This window comes from Neovison vison, chromosome 4 (assembly GCF_020171115.1).
Source record: "Neovison vison isolate M4711 chromosome 4, ASM_NN_V1, whole genome shotgun sequence".
Lineage (NCBI taxonomy): Eukaryota > Metazoa > Chordata > Mammalia > Carnivora > Mustelidae > Neogale > Neogale vison.
This window is the reverse complement of record NC_058094.1, coordinates 134,090,269-134,114,532: the sequence shown is the minus strand read 5'-3', so window position 1 is coordinate 134,114,532 and position 24,264 is coordinate 134,090,269. Positions and strand designations below refer to the sequence as shown.

The window sequence follows — 24,264 nt, the reverse complement described above, 5'->3', positions numbered from 1 at the left end:
CTGGACTATAGTGGTGGATACATGACTTAACATATAGAAACAAATTTGCAAGACTGCAAACAAAGTTGCAAGACTGCAACTGTCTGTATCTGGACTATAGTGGTGGATACATGACTTAACACACAGAAACAAATTTGAGTAGACTGGCCAAAGCTAAATGAGAGCAGTGGATTTTAGCAATGTCAGTATCTCTGCTTCTGAGACTGTTCTTTATCAGTATGTTTGCAAGACGTTAGCAGTGGGAGAAACTGGGCAAAATGGACAAGGGATTCCCCTATAATATTTTTACAACTGTAGGTCTACTTAAAATTCTTAGTATTTCCACATAAAATAAAAAGATCTTAAAAAAACTGATGTATGAGTGTCCCTGTATAATTGTTACAATAATTTTAAAACAAAGCCACAAATTCTACAGCATGCATCTCCTACGGTAATGGTGTTTGAACTTCCTTCTTTAAAGGAGGCAGACCTGTGAATGCTTTGACCAAGATACTACAACACAGAAGATGCCAAATAACTCCCAAACTGAGTTAGAAAAGGCCTATGGTTTATGCTTTTCCCTTCCTATGGATTTCTTACAGAAGGTGACCCCCTGTCTCAGAAACAAACTATCTGCTATGAGAAGTTTAAACCACATGGATGTTTGAAAATATGGAGATGGTAAAGAATGGAGTGTGGGAGAGAAAAAAGAAAAACAGAATAAATCATAGCTGTAATTTTCCAAAAAATTGATGAAAAACATGAAATCATAGATTCAATAACCACAAACCAATCCACATAGACCACATAAAAATAAGACCAAACCAAAGCATACCATAATCAAATTGCTAAGAACTAAAGACACAGAAAAAAAAAAATACTGAAAGCAAAGAAAAAAACCAACACATTAAAACAACAACCTGTAGGGCCACCTCAGAGGCTAAGCTCAGTCAATAAAGTGTCTGACTTAGTTTCGGTTCAGGTCATGATCTCAGGGTCATGAGATCAAGCTTCAGGTTGGGCTCCACACTGGGTGTGGTGCCTGCTTAAGATTCTCTCTCTCTCTCTCTCCCCCTCTCTCTCTGCTATTTTGCCTCCAACCCCTGCTCTCTCTAAAATAAATGTCAGTCTTTAAAAAAAAAATGTAAATAATGGACTTATCAGAAGGAACAGAGGCAAGAAGAGAGTGAAAAAGAACCTAAAATGTTGAAAAAGTAGGCTCCCAGACCAAAATTCCCTAACCAACGAAATATTCTTCATAAATTAAAAAATAAATAAATAAAAACAAATAGAATCCTTTGTCAGCAGATCACAACCACAACAAATGCAACAGAAGATTTTTTAGGCTAAAGGGAAATAATATCAGATAAAAACTTTGATCCTCAGAAGAAAGGAAAAACATAGAAAATGGTACTACACATGTAAAAGACTATTTGTTCTTTAAATATCTTTAAGATATGCATGACTGTTTACAGCAAATGCCTCCAAAGTATTTTTATAATATAGGTGGATAGAATGACTGCAAAAAGATGAAGGTGGTTTAAATGAAGCTATAAAATGGCAACATTTCTATATTTAGCAGGAAGGGGCAAAATATACATTTTATGTGAACTGTGAAATGATAAAAAGATGTATATCACAATTTTTAGAGCAACCACTCAAACAAGTAAGTCAAAGAGTATACAGCAATGAGGATAACAGCCAATTAAAACTTCTGAGAGGCCCATTTGCTTAACTTAATAGCTGCAATCTAACAGGAAGGTTTCCAACATAACATATATCAAGGGGACAACTGCATACTTTCTGGAGACCAGAGAGGCTGGGGGTACAACTTGTGTATCTCCCTCTCTCCCAGTCTGGGACAGCTATCTCCTGAGAAGGAGGTCCTGTAAATGTTAGTCCCTGGTTTTTGCAGCTGCCACTAAATGGGCACTCCTTAATTACTGGGCTCTGATGGCGAGCAGGGCTCATGTTCAGGGATTCAACGGGACAACAGAAAAGAAACCCCACAGGCTTGCTGCAGAGGGAACAATCAGAAAATCTCACCTCTCTTCCCCTGAAACAGGTAGGTGTGCATAATTTAAATGCTGCATCCTAAGGACCTGGCTTCCAATCACCCTACATATAGGTACTGAGGAGATCTTCCCTTTGGGACCCTGACAGATGTTGGCATACCCTCAACTAGTGGGAACCTCTAACATCAAAGAAGGTTGCTTGGAAAAATCACAAAGTATGAAGACAACAAAGAGTCAAAGGCATTATGGGGATCCCTAAAAGAAAAAAGAGAAAAGGGGCAGAAAGCTATCTGAAGAAACAATGGCTGAAAACTTCCTTAACCTTAAGAAAGAAACAAAATATCCAGATCCTGGAAACACAAATGGACCTGAAGAAGAAGAACCCAAAGAAACCCACACCAAGACACATTTATTAAATTATCAAAAACTAAACACAGAAAAAGAATCTTATAGGCAGCAAAAGAAAAACAACTTGCTATAGACAGGGAAACCCCCATAGGACTACTACTGTTTTCAACAGTAACTCTGGCCAAAAGGTAATGGCACAATATTTTCAAGGAGCTAGAAGATTAAAACTCCCAAACATGAATGCTCTTCCATAGAAAGTTGTATGACAGAAATGAGAGAGTGAGCTCTGCATACATTCAGAAGCTGAAGGAGTTCCTCACCTTATGAGAAAGTGGCCTTACGAGAAATGTTAAAGGGAGTTCCTTAAGCTAAAAGGAAAACATGCTAACTAGTAAAAGGAAAATACATGAAAGTATAAATTTCAAGGGAAAAGGTAAATCTACAGTGGAATTCTGAATAATCTACTGTTAATAGTTTAACCACTTACTAAATATAGTATGAAGGTCAAACGACAGTAGAAATAACTATAATAAATATAACAACTTACTAATGGGTACACAAGACAAGATTTAAATAGGGACATAAAAACATAAAACATTAAGGGGAGTAAAAGTAAAGAGTTTCAGAATTCATGTGAATCTAAGTCCATTACAGATTAAAATAAAATGTTACAACTGTAAAATATTGTACATAATTCTCATGGTAACCACAAAGCAAAAACCTATAGTAAGAACACACAAAGAGAAAAGAATCTAAACATAACATTGCAGGAAGTGAGCAAGGAAAGTGAGCAAGAGAGAAAGAAAGGGAATTAAAAAAAAAAAAAAGCCACACACAAAAAAATGCTGATATTTCCATAACTACTTACTTGAAATGTGAATGGACTAGAATTTCTAATCAAAAGGCATGGAGTGCTTTACTGAATATAAAACAAGACCGAACTATATGCTGTCTACATGAAATTGACTTCAGGTTTAAGGAAACACAAAAAATGAAACTGAAGGAATAGGAAAAGATACTCCATGTAAATAGAAACTAAAAGAAAGCTGTAGAAGCCATGCTTAATAGGAGACAAAATAGATTTTAAGGCAAAAAATGTAGTAAGTGACAAAAAAGTCATTACATGCCCATCAACTCATGAACAGATAAAAAAAATGTATCTATATACCATGGAATATTATTCAGTCATCAAAAAGAATGAAATCTTGCCACATGCAATAATGCGGATGGAACTGGAGGGTTTTATGCTGAGTGAAATAAGTCAGTCAGAGAAAGACAAGTATCATATGATTTCACTCATATGTGTAATTTATGAAACAAAACAGATGAATATAATGAAAGGGAAGGAAAAATAAAATAAGATAAAATCAAAGAAGGGGAAAACCACAAGATACTCCTCTTAACTCTAGGAAACAATCTGGGGAGGGGAGATATGGTAACTGGGTGATGGACTTTCAGAAGGGCACTTGATGTAATGAGCATTGGGTGATATATGCAACTAATGAATCACTAAATTCTACCTCTAAAACTAATAATACACTATAAGTTAGTTAATTCATTTTAAATAAAAAATTTCAATATGCACGTCAGCAATGAAAAATAAAGAAGTAATTAAAGGTACAAACTTCCAACCACCCATGGAGGATATGTCCCAAAACCCCCAGTGGGTGCTTGAGACTGTGAATATTACTCAACCCCATAATACCATGTTTTGTTCTATCCACACACACCTATGGTACAGTTTAAATTATCAAGTAAACCACAGTAAGGGGTTAACAATAATAATAAGATAGAACAATTGTAATAATATACAATAATAAAATTTACATGAATGTAATCTCTTTATCTCTGACTCTTAAAATATCTTTTCGTACTGTACTTGTCCTCTTGTTTTACTTGTGATGGTGTGACATGACAAAGGTCCCTACATGACGAGAAGAAGTGTGGTCAATAATGCTGGCATTGTGACACAGCATTAGGGCTACTAATGACCTACTGACAAAAGAAGGAAGATCATCTGCTTCTGGACTATAGTTGACCATGGGTAACTGAAAACATGGGAAGTGTGTGCATTGAGAATTTTAACATCTACTTCTTTTAGCAACTTCCAAATATACAATACAATGCTGTTGACCAGAGTCAAAGTGGTGTACCTGACATCCCAGACCTTGTACAGTTGTACACACAAAATGTGCAACTCTGTGTATTTACAGATGTCAACTTAATGTGGTAATAGCATTGCAATATATACATATATTAAATCATTATTTGTATACCTGAAACTGATAACATTATATGTCTAAAACCAGTATCATGTTATATGTCAATTTTATCTCAATATAAATAAATGGGTAGATAGATAAAATGAAACTCTAAAAATACACACAGAGGATAAAAAAGGGGAACAAAATTAGGCAACAATAGTAAAACAGTAGGCATAAATCCAACTGTATCATAATTACATTAAATTTTACTGGAATAAATACTCCAATTAAAGATTTTTTATTGAGACAAAGGGGTTAATTATATGTTATCTACAAGAAACATGCATTTTAAATATAAAGACACAGAGAACTGAAATTAAGTGGTTAGAAACATATATCCCTTGGAAACAGTAAGCATTAGACAACTGAATTAATAACATTAATTTCAGATAAAATTTGAGAGCAAGAATTAGAAGGGCCATCTGTACCCAATGTTTATAGCAGCAATTGCCATGGTCGCCAAACTGTGGAAAGAACCAAGATGCCCTTCAACAGACGAATGGATAAGGAAGATGTGGTCCATATACACTATGGAGTATTATGCCTCCATCAGAAAGGATGAATACCCAACTTTTGTAGCAACATGGATGGGACTGGAAGAGATTATGCTGAGTGAAATAAGTCAAGCAGAGAGAGTCAATTATTATATGGTTTCACTTATTTGTGGAGCATAACAAATAGCATGGAGGACAAGGGGAGATGGAGAGGAGAAGGAAGTTGAGGGAAATTGGAAGGGAAGGTGAACCATGAGAGACTATGGACTCTGAAAAACAATCTGAGGGTTTTGAAGGGGCGGGGGGGGGTGGGAGGTTGGGGGAACCAGGTGGTGGGTATTAGAGAGGGCATGGATTGCATGGAGCACTGGGTGTGGTGCAAAAGCAATGAATACTGTTACGCTGAAAAAAATAAATTAATTTTAAAAATTTAAAAAATAAAGGGAATATTTCATAATAATAAAAGAACAAACTACAGTTTTTAGTTTAAAGGTCTCACATATTTTGTTAAATTTGTAATGAAGACATATGTGAGTTTTTTCAATAAATGCAGAATTAGTATTTGAACCAAATGAACAAATATCCATAACATAATCTCTTAGTAAATGAGGAATAGAGGGGAACTTCCTTGATCTACTAAAAGGCATCTATGAAATTTGGAGCTAACAGCATATTTAATAGTGAAAGCCTAAATTGTAGCTTCCCTAAGATCAGGAACAAGAAAAGGATATCTACTCTTACCACATCTATTCAACATCATACTGTAGATTCAAACAGATCAGGAGAGAAATAAAAGGCATAAAAATCAGAAAAAAAGGAAACACTGCCTCTTATTTGCATTTGATGACATGATGGTTTACATAGAAAATCCTAAGTAGTCTTTAAAGCAACTACTGTAAGAAATGAATTTAACAAGTGGCTATAAATATAATATGCAAATATGCACCATGCAAACATCTACGGACAACTGAAACAACTGGCCAATGAATTTTTTAAATAGTCCATTTAAGACAGCACTAAAAAAATTAAAACCCACAAAATACTTAGGAACAAATTGGGCAGAAAATGTGCAATGCAAGCCCTTTAAACTAAAAACTGCCAAAGAAAAAATAATAAAAAGGTGAATTTTTTTAAACCTAAATAAACAGGGAGAACTAACATGTTTAGATATTGGAAAACATAACATTATGAAAATATTACTTACCAATTGACCTATAGATACATGGTAACTCTTATCAGAATCCAGGGCATTTTTTTGTTTGTTTTTAGAAATCTGACATGGAGACTTAAAAAAATTCTGTAATTAAAAAGGACGGAGAACATCTAGAACAATCTGTGAGGGTGTGCCCTTCCCAGAGGAACTCGCTTGTGGATTCAGGATGTAGGGGCAGGGCAGGCCGGATGGAGATGTCCAATCGGTGAGGCGTATGTATATCTACTGGGGGAATTGGGATTCAATTGGCTGCCTGTGTAGGGGCGGGGCTCAACCATTCCCATAAAGGTTGGTCTGCGAAGCTGTCAGAAAAAGGAAGCAAGAGAGCTGTTGGAAGAGTCAAAGGGAGTGGAAGAGTCAAAGGGAGTGGAAGGGAGAGTCAAAGGGAGTGGAAGAGTCGGCGGGAACAGAAGAGCAGTGACAGCTCTTGTAAGAGCTATAATCGCCTCCGGTGGTCCTGAGCCTCCAGCTGCCTGCAGCTTCAAGCTGCCTGTGGTCCCACCTCTGGTGGCCCCACAGCCTGCAGCTTTGAGCCGCCTGAAGTCCCGCCTCCGGCAATCCTGCCTCCGGTGGTCCTAGACGCTTGCAGTCCCGAGACATCAGCGGTCCAGCTGTCAGCGGTCCCGACGCCTGCAGCCCCTAGACGCCAGCCGTCCTGAGACACCAGCGGTCCAGCTGTCAGCAGTCCTGATGCCTGCAGTCCCAAGACATCAGAGGTCCAGCTGTCAGCGGACCCAACGCCTGTAGTCCTGAGACACCAGCGGTCCAGCTGTCAGCGGTCCCGATGTCTGCAGTCCTGAGACAACAGCGGTCCCGACACCTGCAGTCCCAAGACATCAGCGGTCCAGCTGTCAGCAGACCCAACGCCTGTCGTCCTGAGACACCAGCGGTCCAGCTGTTAGCGGTCCCAACGTCTGCAGTCCTGAGACACCAGCGGTCCTGACGCCTGCAGTCCCAAGACATCAGCGGTCCAGCTGTCAGCAGTCCCAACACCTGCAGTCCCAAGACATCAGCGGTCCAGCTGTCAGCGGACGCCTGCAGCCCCTAGATGCCAGCGGTCCTGAGACACCAGTGGTCCCGAGACACCAGCGGTCCAGCTGTCAGTGGTCCCGACGCCTGCAGTCCCAAGACCTCAGCGGTCCACTGTCAGCGGTCCCGATGCCTGCAGCCCCTAGATGCCTGCAGTCCCGAGACACCAACGGTCCAGCCCTCAGAGCTCCGAGACGCCAGCGGCCCCGCCCACTCACTACAACCCTCAGCAGCGTCGCTGGGGGAATGGCCTAGATCTGGCCACCCCGAGCCACAAGCAGCCTTGTCATCCGGAGCCACAGCCTCACTGGAGCTGTGTCATTCCAGGGAGCGGCTTCGTCTGGGAAGAGGCCTCCTTGGTGAGCAGCCCTGCGGGAGCAGCAGCATCGGGGAAGAGGCTTCCTCCAGAGTGGCCTCTTTTGGGAGCAGCCCTGTCCAGGGAGTGACCTCATTAGTAACAGTCTCATCCTGGGAGAGGCCTCGTCCAGAGCAGCCACGTTGGGAGTGGGTTTGCCGGGATCAACGTTGTCACCTTTTCGTAAGAGACAGCCCTGACCGGTCAGTGTGATTCTTGATGCTTGGCGTGAAATAAAGCTTTGCTTGACCTTCGCTTTGTATCAGTCTCATTCCTTTGATCATGGACCCTAACAAATCTTGAAAAGGAACCAAGATAAAATACTTATACTACTTGACATCAGATTTGCTGTAAAGGTACAGGCATGAACAAAGGGTGGCACTGGCATAAAGACTGAAAAATACATCACTGGAAGAGAAGAGTGGAAAACCAGTGCATCAAAGAAGAAACAGAATATATCTGGATCAAATCTTCAAAGAGATACACCTCCCCTGGGACAAATATGGCAAAGTAAGTCTGAATCTCCCATAGTTGGGGGAACATTTTAGGTTACCTAGACCTTGCTAAATTCAAAGTGTATTTAGTAATAAGAAGCTAATACCAAACGAAAGGGCCCTAAAGTTGAAAACTGAATGAAATGAACAATAAAGCCAACAATACAAAATAATTTTTCAGATTTGTAAATCAAAGCCCCTGGAATGCTTCTGTGAAAATACTCTGGTCTGGAGATTTTGAATTCATTTTATTATTGTGCTAACTATTATACTGTTATTACACTACCATCAACCAAAAAACACCCATCTATTTTAATATAATAGGCAAAAAGAGATCATCTTACGCCCAGAAAAGAAAAAAGGGAAACAGGAAGGAAAGCAGAAGAGAAAAAGGCAGATAGATGTATAGAAAAAAAGAAAGAAAGAAAGAAAGTATCCAAATGACAGGAAAATCATAGGGCAGAATGTTTGTTGATAGCAATGCAATACAGCTACATAATATTCTAAGGAATTAATAAAACTGCACACCTTTGTTACTGCAAGTTTCATGGAATGCAGAATTTGATTTTTTTGTTCAATATAAGAAGTACAAATAAAATTAATTCTCACTGTTGAATGGTATGAGAAAACTACAAATGGATATCAGCATGAAATCACTTTGAAGGAAAATAATAAAATGTCTGTTTCCTTCCCTAATCCTAATTTCTCTGCTTGAACACACATTCCCACATCACCAAAGAAATTACACCAACTGAAGGACTATGACTATTCAGAAGTTTGAAGATTGGTAGGAATCTAAAAGATGTGCTATTAATTAAAGAAAGAATGATTAGCACATTACCCATGGATTAAGAAATAAGAATAAAAAAATAAGACTGACTGCTCTCTGGTGCCCCAGAACATAAGCCCTATTTCCAAAGTAAAAATAAATAAATAAATATCAAATCTATCCCAGAGATGAAGGTTAACCCCTAAGGAAAACTTTTAAATGGAATACCAGATAACACACAGGTTGATGAGGTAGCTATATTTCAGGAGGCACAAATTAAGAAACCATACCCCTGTCAGTTTCACTGGGCAAAGTGATGGTTGTGGACCTGAACACAGGACATTTTGACAACTATCATAATGTAATAAGTAATAAGTAATCTTAAATTTCAAATATTTAAAAATAACATTTTTTAAAGATTTTATTTATTTATTTGATAGAGACAGAGTGGGGAACACAAGCAGGGGGAGGGGGAGAGGCAGGCTTCCCGCTGAGCAGAGAGCCCAATATGGGGCTCAATCCCAGGACCCCAGGATCATGATCTGAGCCAAAGGCACACTTAATGACTGAGCCACCCAGGCTCCCCTAAAAAGAATATTCTTTTACAAAATGCTTCTGATTACAGGGGAGTAACCACAGATAGGACACAAAACTGCCATAAGTTACAGTGTAAACAGTATGTGAAGTATAACATGAAAGAGAAAACTAAAGTAGATTGCTGCTGGGAGGCTCAGCCTAATTTCTGCCTTGAGCATAGACACAGGATGCTGCTTTTAGAAGAACATTAAAATGATTAAGAAACACGGTAGATCAAATTTTATCATTTTAGGGTAGGGTAACAGTAAACCTGAGGGAATTCTACTTGATTAATAATTCTAAATTAACATGAATAGCAAATAAGGCCAAAGAAATGGAAAAATCACCTTTCTTAACAGTTACAAGATACTAAATTTTAAAGCATTTCATAAAAATATTAACTGTATTAAGTTCTTATCATTTATTATTTGATGAAGTTTTATTTTTACTGTTGAATTTCCTAAATTGAGGGGTAGATTTGATGTGCTCAATAATTACTGAGATGCTTACTTACACACTGAGCATTTTCATGTTTTTTAAAATTTCTACAGCCTCGCATAACATACCTTAGACAGTCTTTTGGAAGATTCACAATTATGGTCTGCACATGGCTTAGGTCCTTTTTCAGTGTCTAGAGATGAAACTGAAAAAATACATTATATTTTATCAAGGGCCAAAGTCTGTATCACAATATTAAAATCGGTTTTTGAAATATACAATAGGTCATTTATCTAATATTCCTCATCCAGTAATAATTAAGCAATTTCCTAATGTTAAACTATACTATTCAGCTATAAATCTAAGCCAAAGATTTGTTTTATGTAAATCAGGAAAACTTCACTAAGTGAACCTAAGGGTTAATAATAATGATAGTAACAATAACAATGCCTGACGATGACAATGATGAGAGGAAAGATTAGAGCAGAAATACATAAAACAGAGAACAGAAAAATCACAGAAAAACTTCACCATATGAAGAGTTGCTTCTTTGAAAAGTAAACAAAGTTTATAACCCCTTAGTGAAACTAACCAAGGAAAAAATAAAGGGCCCAAACCAACAAAATTATAAATAAAAAAATTACATAACTGATAAGATGGAAATTCAAAAGATCATTAAAAGGCTACTAGGAATAACTATATACCACTTAACTGTACAATGTGGAAGACATAAAAACTCATGAGACATAAAAATCAAAGAGGAAATAAGAAAAAGATGACTTAAGGATTTCCATTAAATAATCCTTCTAAATTATTTCATCAAGTTAATTACCACAGTTCTAAAACCTTGTAACTTCCCATTATTTATGAAAATACATAAAAAGAAATCAGAAAAGAAATTCAAAATTTAAAAAATTTTTAAAAATCTGATTTCTATCCCTAGGTCTAGCACTAATAAACACAGGCATATTATTTAATATCTCCTTGAGATCCAGTCTCTGCTCTGTAAAGTAAGAGGCTATTATGATTTTTGTCTCCTTCCTAGCTGTGAAAATGGGATTTAAATGTCAATCTTAACAATTTAAGTTCTATATAATATAACCACAAACAACTGTGACAAGTTTACTTTCCCCAAATTCTCTATATGAGAAGACAGATCCTGGCTCATATTATCAACATTTGCCTAGCACATTATATAAAATATGTTGGATGGATAAGCACTGATATGAAAATAATAAAACTGGCCATAGAAGTATTAATAATGCAGAATGTACTGTGGAATAATGGGAAATCTTCATTACTTCAATATTCTTTTTTAGTGTCTCTTCAAAACAGTGCACATCATGAAATTTCCCTGTTGCCCTCTCAACTGATATCATAAAGTATTACAAAATATCACAAAAAGACAATATAGTACATCACAGTGATTTCATAAAACCAAACAAAACAGGTGTTAACCTGAAGCAGACCTCCAAGAAGGGCTGTAAATAAGGTTAAAAAAGTTTTTGTTTTTTTGTTTTTTTTATGGACTATCTTTTAAATCCTTTTAAAATGAGACCATCATAAAACTAGACCCAGGAAATGAAAATTGCTAGACTTATGTATCAAAAATATACAATGAAGTTTTAAAACAGTACTTTTAAAAATGTAGCCAAATATTTAAAATATTATTTATCTAAGGTCTTTTGAAACTACTGTTCATTACAAAGTATTTCAGAAGACAGTAGGCCAGAGTCTACCTCTTTATCATAATATGAATATGAGATCAGATCATCATGAAGAGACACAATTTTATTTTTAATTTGAGTCTGTATACAAGTTTAAGGTAAATTTAAAAATCCATCAGAATCTACTATTTATTGGGGTATGCAGGCAGATCAGTTGGTTAAGCAACTGCCTTCAGCTCAAGTAATGATTGGGCTTTCTGCTTGGAGACGAGTCTGCTTCTCCCTCTTCCCCTCACCCCGCTCATATTCACTTGCTCTCTCTCAAAGGAATAAAAAAAATCTTTTTAAAAAATCTACAATTTAGGGGCACCTGAGTAGCTTAGTCATTTTTTAAGAGTCTGCCTTCGGCTCAGGTCATGGTTCAAGGGATCAAGTCCCGCATTGAGCGCCCTGTTTAGTGGGAAGCCTGCTTCTCTCTTTTCCACTCCCCCTGCCTGTGTTCCCTTCTCTCTATGTCTCTCTTTCTCTCTGTCAAACAGATGAATCTTTAAAGAAAAAAAATCTATTCATTAAACTAAAGCAAAATTGTTGGAAACAGTAACAGAATCCACAAAAAATATCCAGTCTTTAGAGTCAGTGTAGAGAGTGGTTAATCAAGTCACTAACATCTAGAATGCTTAAGTTATACTCCAGTACTAAAGGTGGTAACAGCCAACAGGCAATATTCACCCCCACCACCTTGTTAGGCAAACCAAACAACACTTATGCTGTCTAGATCAGTTCAATTAGCTCTCTGGAGCTAAGAAAGTATCTTTTCTTTCTGAACCCCTGCCTCCTTTGATATACATGCTTTACTTAGGCTAGGTGGCCAAGCTCATCCTGTATAAAACTATGCATGCTTTTTTGTCTTTTTATATGAAACTTTCTACAAAATTTAAAAATGATAAAGAAATGATATCTTTTTTTTAAAGATTTTATTTATTTATTTGACAGAGAAAAATCACAAGTAGGCAGAGAGGCAGGCAGAGAGAGAGAGGGAAGCAGGCTCCCTGCTGAGCAGAGAGCCCGATGCGGGACTCGATCCCAGGACTCTGAGATCATGGTGAAGTAGAATATTTCAAGTGATATCCTACCATAGAAATGCTGACAAAAATGACACAAAACAGTCAGAATCAAATTTGCTGACACTCTGTAAAACACCTAATTTTTACATCAACAAAGAAAATGCTGAGTCCACAGAAGCTGACTTATGCACAGAACCTGAAGAAACTTTTATCAGAACACTAGCTAACAAGCTAAAAGACATGAGAGATCATGTACAACAAAGAACAGAGTCTTACAAAGGTAATTTAGATAAGTCACTAAAACAAATGATTACAACTCACATGAGCAACAAAAACAAACACAAAAGAGGTGGAAGAATCTGACTTCATGATTACTACCTCCTAGACTATTAAAAATGTATGGTTTTCAAAAAATTTAAGGAATATGAAGAAAGAAGACAGTATGAACCAACTGCCAAACAAACAAACAAACAAACTATCCCCGAGGAAGCACAGAAATTGGAATTACCTATTATATTAAATGTATTCAAAAAACTAAAGAAATTAACAAAAACAAAGAAGAAAATAATTTCTCAACAAATAGAACATACTAATAAAGTGAAGGAAAAGAAACGAAAAAGAAATTCTGAAAGTGGCAGTTACGACAATGAAAATGAAGAACTCACTGTAGGGTTTCAAGTACAAATTTGATCTTGTAAAAAAAAATAAGTGAACTTGGGGGGACAAGATGGCGGGGTACTAGGAAGAGGCGTCTTTTCAGCTGGTACCCCAAAGTGAGCTGATTACCTACCAAAGAACTCCGATCACCCATGAAATCAGCCTGAGATCAGAATTATACACCTCTGGATCTCTACAGGGGCAGAAGACGCCAGTGAGCAGGTAAAGCAGAATGGGAACAGCGGACTGATATCAGAAGATAAACAAAAGGGGGAGGGAGCCACCAGAGGCGACCGGTGCGAAAGTAATACCCCGATATGAGAGAGAGTGCCCTGCGTCTGGGGACCAGCATTAACTTGGAGACTGGTTGAAAGCACTCCAAAAGAGCAAAGGATTGCGGGGGGGGGGGGGGATTGTGGGAATCGGGGCGGCTAGGGACAGGGGCTTAAGTCCCCGAACCAGACGGCCTCCCCCGCGCGGAGTCAGAGAGAGTGCGGCGGAGAAACCGCTCTTGGTCCCTAAGCCACCAGCGCGCCCCAGAGCTCGTGGGTTCCGGCTCCTGTGAGGGGATGGGAGCTGCGCCGGTCTGCAGAACGCGCGCTAGCCCTACCACAAAGCTTGAGTTGCGCGCGCACGTCCCTCCAGCTCTCCTGGGTTTCTAAAGCCCGGAGGCGATTCTTGACCTGCGCCATTGTTTCAAAGTCTAAGGCGCGCGCGCGGAACTCTTCCCCGGACAGAGGCGCACATAAGCCCAGCCTGCGGCTTACGGACCAGCGCCCCGTTCTCAGTGCCCCAGACGCGCGCCCGACCCACAGCCGCCTCTGAAAAGAGGTGCGCGCAAGCCGGGCACTCCCAGCCCGGGCCAGCGGCAAAATCTCAGTGTGTGATCGCTGCTTGGAACCTCTCTGGCGGTCAGGAGCTCCCAGACAGGCGCCACTGCCTTGGCTTTGGGGACGAGCAAAAGATCCTGCGCCCCCAGGGTCTTTAACTTGGAACCTGCACTGCCAGCGTCCAAGGGGGAATTTATTCAGCTTCTGCACCCAGACTGAGGCTTCTCTCTGAGACAGAGATCAGGAAGTGTTCCAGGGTGCACCTTGACTGCACCAGAGTTGATACATCCAGCTACATCTGTTCAGTCTTCTCCCACCAAAATGACTAGGAGGAGGAATGCCCAACAGAAGAAAAATACAGAGGATGGACCTTCTGCAACAGAGCTAACGGCTATCAACATAGACAATATGTCGGAAAGAGAATTCAGGCTAACAATTATCCAGGCAATAGCTAGGTTGGAGAAAGCCATGGATGACCAAACAGAATTGATTAGGGCCGAACTGAAAGCGACCAGACAGGATGTTCACAATGTTAGGGAAGAGCTTAAAGCTAGCAGGGAGGAGGTCCACAATGCTCTCAATGAGTTCCAATCTAATCTAAACTCTCTCAAAGCTAGGGTAACCGAGACAGAAGATAGAATTAGTGATCTGGAAGACAAACAGATAGAGAGAAAGGATCAGGAGGAAGCCTGGAACAAACAGCTTAGATCCCACGAAAGCAGAATCAGGGAAATAAATGATGCCATGAAGCGTTCCAACGTCAGAATTATTGGAATCCCTGAAGGGGAGGAGAAAGAAAGAAGTCTAGAAGATATCGTGGAACAAGTCCTTCATGAAAATTTTCCGAATCTCGCGAATGAAACCAGCCTTCATGTACTAGAGGCTGAACGGTCTCCACCCAAGATTATACACTCCAAAAAAACATCACGACACCTGATAGTCAAATTGAGAAATTATAATTGTAGGTATAATCTCTTGAAAGCCGCCAGGGCAAAGAGGCTCCTTACTTACAGAGGGAAGCCCATCAGAATAACAGACCTGTCCACAGAGACCTGGCAAGCCAGAAGAGGCTGGCAAGATATATTCAGGGCACTAAATGAGAAGAACATGCAGCCAAGAATACTTTATCCAGCAAGACTGACATTCAAAATGGATGGAGAGATAAAGAGTTTCCAAGACCGGCAAGGCTTAAAAGACTATGCAACCACCAAGCCGATACTGCAGGAAATATTAAGGGGGGGTTCTATAAAAGAGGAAAAATCCCAAGAATAGCATTGAACAGAAATATAGAGACAGTCTACAGAAAGAAAGACTTCAAAGGTAACTCGATGTCAATAAAAACGTATCTATCAATAATCACTCTCAATGTGAATGGCCTAAATGCACCCATAAAACGGCACAGGGTTGCAGATTGGATAAAACGACAGGACCCATCCATATGCTGCCTACAAGAGACCCATTTTGAACCTAAAGATACACGCAGACTGAAAGTGAAGGGGTGGAGAAGCATCTTTCATGCCAATGGGACTCAAAAGAAGGCTGGGGTAGCGATTCTCATATCAGATAAATTAGACTTCAAACTAAAGACTGTAGTCAGAGATACAGAAGGACACTACATAATCCTTAAAGGGACTATCCACCAAGATGATCTAACAATTGTAAATATCTATGCTCCCAATATGGGAGCAGCCAATTACTTAAGAAAACTGTTAATCAAGATAAAGAGTCATATTGATATGAATACACTAATCGTAGGAGATCTTAACACGCCTCTTTCAGAATTAGACAGATCATCGAAGCAGAAAATCAATAAAGAAACAAGAGCATTGAATGACACATTGGACCAGATGGACCTCATAGATACATACAGAACATTCCACCCTAAAACAGCAGAATACTCATTCTTCTCAAGTGCACACGGAACATTCTCCAGAATAGACCACATACTGGGTCACAAATCAGGACTCAACCGATACCAAAAGACTGAGATGATTCCCTGCATATTCTCAGATCACAATGCTTTGAAACTGGAGCTCAATCACAAGGAAAAGTTCCGAAGGAACTCAAACACCTGGAAGCTAAAGACCACCTTGCTTAAGAATGCTTGGATCAACCAGGAGATCAAAGAAGAACTGAAACAATTCATGGAAACCAATGAGAATGAAGACACTTCGGTCCAAAATCTATGGGATACAGCAAAGGCGGTCCTAAGGGGAAAATATATAGCCATCCCAGCCTTGCTCAAAAAAATTGAAAAATCCAGAACATACCAGCTGTCTCTACACCTTAAAGAACTGGAGGATCAACAACAAATCAAACCAACTCCACACATAAGAAGGGAAATCATCAAGATTAGAGCTGAGATCAATGAGGGAGAAACCAGAGATACAGTAGAACGTATCAATGAAACTAGAAGCTGGTTTTTTGAAAGAATCAATAAGATCGATAAGCCACTGGCTACACTAATCTGAAAGAAAAGAGAGAAATCCCAAATTCATAAAATTATGAATGAAAAGGGAGAGATCACAACTAACGCCAAGGAAGTAGAAACAATCATCAGAAGTTATTATGAACAGTTATATGCCAATAAGCTTAGCAACCTAGATGAAATGGATGCATTCCTGGAAAAATATAAACTACCAAAATTGAACCGGGAAGAAATCGACAACCTGAATAGACCAATATCTAATAACGAGATTGAAGCAGTGATCCAAAACCTCCTAAAAAACAAGAGCCCAGGACCTGACGGATTCCCTGGGGAATTCTACCAAACCTTCAAAGAAGAAATAACACCTATTCTCCTGAAGCTGTTTCAAAAAATTGAAGCAGAAGGAAAACTTCCAGACTCTTTCTATGAAGCCAGCATTACCCTGATCCCCAAACCAGGCAAGGACCCTACCAAAAAGGAGAATTTCAGACCAATATCACTGATGAATATGGATGCTAAGATTCTCAACAAGATCCTAGCCAACAGGATCCAACAGCACATTAAAAAGATTATCCACCATGATCAGGTGGGATTCATCCCTGGGCTACAAGGATGGTTCAACATTCGCAAATCAATCAATGTGATACAACAAATTAATAGGAGAAGAGAGAAGAACCACATGGTCCTCTCAATTGATGCAGAAAAAGCATTTGACAAAATCCAGCATCCGTTCCTGATTAAAACGCTTCAAAGTATAGGGATAGAGGGAACATTCCTGAACCTTATCAAATCTATCTATGAAAGACCCACAGCAAATATCATCCTCAATGGGAAAAAGCTTGCAGCCTTTCCATGGAGATCAGGAACAAGACAAGGATGCCCACTCTCACCACTCTTGTTCAACATAGTATTAGAAGTCCTAGCAACAGCAATCAGACAACAGAGAGAAATAAAAGGTATCCAAATTGGTAATGAAGAAGTCAAACTCTCTCTCTTCGCAGATGACATGATTCTTTATATGGAAAACCCAAAAGACTCCACCCCCAAACTACTAGAACTCATACAGCAATTCAGCAACGTGGCAGGATACAAAGTCAATGTGCAGAAATCAGTGGCTTTCTTATACACTAACAATGAAAATACAGAAAGAGAAATTAGAGAATCGATTCCATTTACTATAGCACCAAGAACCATAAGATACCTGGGGAAAATTACCTCAAAATCAATCTTTGACCTAAATGCAGAGGTAAAACTTCAAAATTCTTAGAAGAAAACAAAGTAGTATACAAAAAAGATCAATAAATAATCTAAGATTATACTTCAAGGAAAAAGAAAGAGGGGGGAAAGAAAACTTGTCCCAATGTAAGAAGAAAGGAAATAATAAAAATTAAAGCAGATGCCTTCTTTGGAAAAATGTCTGTCCAGTTTTTCAATTGGATTATTTGGTTAGGGTGCTCAGTTTTACAAGTTCTTTATATATTGTAGATACTAAACCTTTATCAGATATATCATTTGCAAGTGTCTTCTCCCATTCCATGGGCTGCCTCTTAGTTTTGTTGATTGTTTCCTTTGCTGTGCAAATCTTTTTATCTTGATTAAGTCCCAAAAGTTTATTTTTCCTACTGTTTCCCTTGCCTCAGGAGACATCTCTTAAAAGAAGTTGCTTCAGTCAATGTCAAAGAAGTTATTGCCTGGGTTCTCTTCTAGGACTTTATACTTTCAGGTCTCACATTAAGGTCTTTAATCCATTTTGATTTTATTTTTGTGTATGGTATAAGAAAGTGGCCCAGTTTCATTCTTTTGCATGTAGCTGTCCAGTTTTCCCAACACCATTTGTTGAAGAGACTGTCTTTTTCCCATTGGATATTCTCTCTTGTTTTGTCGAAGATTAAATGATTATATAGTTAGGAGTTCATTTCCAGGTTTTCTAATCTGTTCCATTAGTCTCTGTGTCTATTTCTACGCTAGTACCATACTGTTTTGATCACCACAGCTTTGTAATATAACCTGAATTCCAGAATTATGATGCTTCTAAGCTTTCTTTGCCTTTCCTTTTCAAGATTGTTTTAGCTCTTCGGGGTCTTTTGTGGTTATATACGAATACTAGGATTGTTTGTTCTACTGTGAGAAACGTATTTTGGTATTTTGATAGGGACTGCATTAAACATATAGATTGCTTTGGGTAGTATAGACATTTTAACAATATTTGTTCTTCCAATGCAGGGGGGAGGTAGGTAGGGGATGGGTTAAATGGGTGATTGGGATTAAGGAGTGCACTTGTCATGATGAGTGCATGGAGATGTATGAAGTGTTGAATTACTAGAATGTATACCTGTAACTAATATAACACTGTATGTTAAGTAACTGGAATTAAAATCTTATACAAATTAAAGGAGAAATAAACAGAATATGGAATAGGAAAAAATAGAATTAACAAAAATGATAGCTGGTTCTTTGAAAAAATAAACCAATGTATAACTTTTAGCTAGATAAGAAAAAAAGAGAGGCTCAAATAAGTAAAATTATAAAACAATAGGGAAACATTACAATCTGATACCACAGAAATACAAACAATCATTAGAGACTGCTATGAATAACAATATACCAAAAACTTGACAACCTGGAAGAAATGCATACATTGTCTTTTTTTTTAAAACATTTTATTTATTGATTGATTTGATAAAGAAAGAGAGTGGGTGGGGGGAGGAGCACAGGAAGAGAGAAAGAGAGAGAGGGGAGAATCTCAAGCACACTTCACATTGAGTACAGAGCTCAGTATGGGGCTCCATCTCACAATGCTGAGATTATGACTTGAGCCGAAATTGAGTCAGATGCTTAATTGGCTGGACCACCCATGCATCCCAGAAATGGGTATAGGATTCATTCCTGGGATGCAAGGATGGTTCAACATATGCAAATCAACAACTGTGATGCATCCCATTGTTAGGAAGAAAAATAAAATCCCATGATCATCTCAATTGATACAAAAGTATTTGACAAAACTCAACAGCCATTCACAATAAAAATTCCTAATAAATTGGGTATAAAAGGAAAGTACTTCAACATAATAAAAGCTGTATATTACAAGCCCACAGCGGACATCATACTCAATGGTAAAAGGTTAAAGATTTTCCTCTGAGATCAAGAACAAGACAAGGGTGCCTAGTCTCACCATTCCAATATAATAGTATTAGAAGACCTAGCCCAAGCAAACAGGCAAGAGAAAGAAAAGGCATTTGCATCAAAAACAAATAAGTAAAACCATCTCTGTCTGCAGATGATGTGTTTCAAAATATAGAAAACCCAACAGACGCCATCAAAAAAACTGTCAGACCTAATAAATGAATCTAGTAACATTGACAGACATAAAATCAACATACAAATATCAATTGCATTTCAATACAATAATGACAGATTACTTTAAAAAAAAAGAAAACAATCCCACTTATAATAACATCAAAAATAATAATATACTTAGGAATAAATTTAAACAATAAGGTAAACGATCTGTACATTGCAAACAGATATTGATAAGGAAACTGAAGACTCACAAATTAATAAAAAGATATCTCATGTTCATGAATTTAAAGCATCAACATTATAAAATGTCCATACAACCCAAAGCAATGTATGGATCCAATATAATCTCTATCAAGATTCCATCAGCATTTTTTACAGAAATATTTAAAAAAATAATAATAAAAATTTTATGGAACCACAGAAGATACTGAATAGCCAATGTACTTCTGAAAAAGAGGAAAACTGGAGGCAATACACTTCTAATTTCAATGTATATTACAAAATATAGTAATCAAAACCAATATGATACTGGCATGAAAACAGACACAATCTATGGAACAGAACTGAATGCCCAGGAAATAAACTCATGCATATAAAGTCAAAGGAGCCAAGAATACTCTGTGAAGAACATGTGGTCTCTAAAACAAACTGTACTGGGAAAAGCAAAGAGTCTATATGCAAAGAATGAAAATGGACTCCTATCTCACACCACTCACAAAAATTAATTTGAATTGAATTAAAGATTTTAATGTAAAACATAAACCATAAAATTCCTAGAAGAAAACATGCAAGAAAGGTCCCTGACAATAAACATGCCAATGACTTTATGAATAGGACACCCAAAGCACAAACAATGAAAACAAAACAAAACAAAAAATATGTGAACTACATCAAACTAGGAAAGTTCTTCATGGTAAAGGAAATAAGTGTGTGTGTGTGTGTGTGTGCGCGCGCACGCACGCGTGTGTCTCCAGACACAATGGAACAGCATTTAGCCATGAAAATGAAGGAAATCTGCCATTTGCAACAAAGTGGATGAACCTTTAGGGCACTGTGCTAAGTGAAACAAGTCAGACAGAGAAATAAATACTTATGAATTCACTAACATACAGAATAGACTAAAACCAGTCACAGGAACAGAAAACTGATTAGTGATTGCTGGGGTAGCAGGTGGGGCCTGAGGCAAATGGATAAAAGTAGACAAAGGGTATAAACTTGTAGTTATAAAAAGAGTAAGCACACAGATATAAGGCAGAGTGTGAATTACGGAAGATATAACGTGAGTATAGTTGATAATTAATGTGTGTATATTTGAAAACTGCTTAAGGAATAGATTTTAAAATTTCTCACCACAGAAGAATAAGATAAAATAAACTGTAAGTATATGAGATGATGTGTTAACTTTGTTGTAATCATTCATATATAGTTGTACATATATACACATGTGTGTATATACAGGATACACACATACACATACAAAATCCTTATGTTGTACTTCTTAAACTTATATACTGTTATATGCCCATTTATTTCAATAAAGCTGGAAAGAAAGCAAAAACTGGGCAAAGGACTTGAATATACTTTTCTCTAAAAAATATATACAAATGGCCAATGAGCACATGAGATGTTCAACATCATTAGTCATTAGAAAAATTCATATCGAGCCCACTATACCTCATTTCTATTGTATATCATATCTCTTCTCTTATGGGTTAAACTTTACTTTCAAGGTCTTGTAAGGATTATTAAATTCCTATTAATAGCCCCTATTAAACACAGTGGGTACAAAGGCCTCATAACTCTTACCAATGCTAATAGTGAGTCCTTGAAGGGCTAAAGAAAGATTCTAACTGTGATACTTTGTCTCAGCAGCTACAGACTAACTTCCAAAATTCTTCTGAAGATGGAGGAAAGTATTAAAGAAGATGAAAGACAGTGCAAATGGGGTTGAACACCTTTTCTCCTGTAAAGCTTCACATATCTCAACTATGTCTAAAAATTCAATTCTAGATGGCCAAAACAACAACAATAAACCAGAAAATTGGATCAAACATCAGCAGCAGAGGAACGAAGGACAGAGTAAAGAGGAAGGAAAACAGCAAGCGGTATCATCTGAGATGGAAAAGGATGGAGTCCTATTGCCAGGGGCAGGGAGACCCAATACGAACATACGAATCGTTACTCCACAGAGTAAATTTATTCATAAACAGGCCCTTTATAGATATACATGTAGGTACAAAATCAATTCTTTGTTTTCTAGAATACATTGGGTCTCCACTCTGTGTTATTAGGAAAAGCACGGTAAGCTGTTACAATGGTCCCTCTGGTCCGTAATATTAACTCATGTTATTAGAATTAGATGCTTTTCCAGCTAAGTATCAAGGTAGGCATTTCTTTATACCAAATTCTATTCTCTAATAAATTACCACAGCAAGGTTTAGTTATTGGAAAGTGCTACATTGGAAAGTGCTACCTTTTCATTAAGTATGTGAATCAGAATTTTATGTTGGGGCCTATCAGAACTAAGTCAAAGCAGAGAACATGAAACATATTCAGATCTGTAACATTTACTTTTGAAAAATTCTGCAGATAATTCATTTTTGTTTTGAATTCATTTTCTTTAAAGAACTATATATACTTACCTGAAAATGTAAAGAACAATTCATTTTGCAAACCAGCTCTTTGCATTTTAACACGATGGCATTCTGACTTCAGTAAAGAAACTTCACATGAAAGGTCAAGAACCAATTTGCTCAAAATCTGAAGAAGTTTCTTCTCAAAAGAAATATTATAGATACTATTGCAGGGAGCTGCATGATATCGAGCTGTGAACTGGTAATAATAATGAGGCTCACGATAAGCTGTAAAAAATTAAAGAACAACACAAAAGTGGCTATTTAAACAATTAAAATATACTGCAACTACTAAAATGAAATTGTTACTTGAAATAAGTTCATAGTATTTTTTTCCCCAATTTATTTATTTTCAGAAAAACATTATTCATTATTTTTTCACCACACCCAGTGCTCCATGCAAGCTGTGCCCTCTATAATACCCACCACCTGGTACCCCAACCTCCCACCCCCCCGCCACTTCAAACCCCTCAGACTGTTTTTCAGAGTCCATAGTCTCTCATGGTTCACCTCCCCTTCCAATTTACCCAAATTCCCTACTCCTCTCTAACGCCCCTTGTCCTCCATGCTATTTGTTATGCTCCACAAATGAGTGAAACCATATGATAATTGACTCTCTCTGCTTGACTGATTTCACTCAGCATAATCTCTTCCAGTCCCGTCCATGTTGCTACAAAAGTTGGATATTCGTCCTTTCTGATGGAGGCATAATACTCCATAGTGTATATGGACCACATCTTCCTTATCCATTCATCCGTTGAAGGGCATCTTGGTTCTTTCCATAGTTTGGCGACTGTGGCCATTGCTGCTATAAACATTGGGGTACAGATGGCCCTTCTTTTCACAACATCTGTATCTTTGGGGTAAATACCCAGGAGTGCAATTGCAGGGTCGTAGGGAAGCTCTATTTTTAATTTCTTGAGGAATCTCCACACTGTTCTCCAAAGAGGCTGCACCAACTTGCATTCCCACCAACAGTGGAAGAGGGTTCCCCTTTCTCCACATCCTCTCCAACACATGTTGTTTCCTGTTTTGTTAATTTTGGCCATTCTAACTGGTGTAAGGTGATATCTCAATGTGGTTTTAATTTGAATCTCCCTAAGGGCTTTCTTATACACTAACAATGAAAATACAGAAAGGGAAATTAGAGAATCGATTCCATTTACTATAGCACCAAGAACCATAAGATACCTGGGAATAAACCTAACTAAAGAGGTAAAGGATCTATACTTGAGGAACTATAGAACACTCATGAAAGAAATTGAAGAAGACACAAAAAGATGGAAGACCATTCCATGCTCTTGGATCGGAAGAATAAACATTGTTAAAAAAAAAAAAAAACACATTGTTAAAATGTCTATACTGCCTAGAGCAATCTATACTTTTAATGCCATTCCGATCAAAATTCCACCGGCATTCTTCAAAGAGCTGGAGCAAATAATCCTAAAATTTGTATGGAATCAGAAGAGACCCCGAATCGCTAAGGAAATGTTGAAAAACAAAAATAAAGCTGGCGGCATCACCTTACCTGATTTCAAGCTTTATTACAAAGCTGTGATCACCAAGACAGCATGGTACTGGCATAAAAACAGACACATAGACCAGTGGAACAGAGTAGAGAGCCCTGATATGGACCCTCAACTCTATGGTCAATTAATCTTCGACAAAACAGGAAAAAATATACAGTGGAAAAAAGACAGTCTCTTCAATA

At 37.9% G+C, this 24,264-nt stretch overlaps 1 protein-coding gene across 2 annotated transcripts in view; it reads right to left on the bottom strand.

The window, feature by feature from the left end:
* Positions 1-24,264, bottom strand: part of LOC122903998 (zona pellucida binding protein) — a 114,858-nt gene that overhangs the window by 55,720 nt on the left and 34,874 nt on the right. For both annotated transcript variants that reach the window (XM_044244505.1, XM_044244506.1), the window contains 2 exons: positions 22,563-22,781; positions 10,103-10,179 (listed from right to left, as the gene is read on the bottom strand). In XM_044244505.1, coding sequence (XP_044100440.1) covers positions 10,103-10,179; positions 22,563-22,781 — 296 coding nt within the window. The remainder of the gene's footprint in view (positions 1-10,102; positions 10,180-22,562; positions 22,782-24,264) is intronic.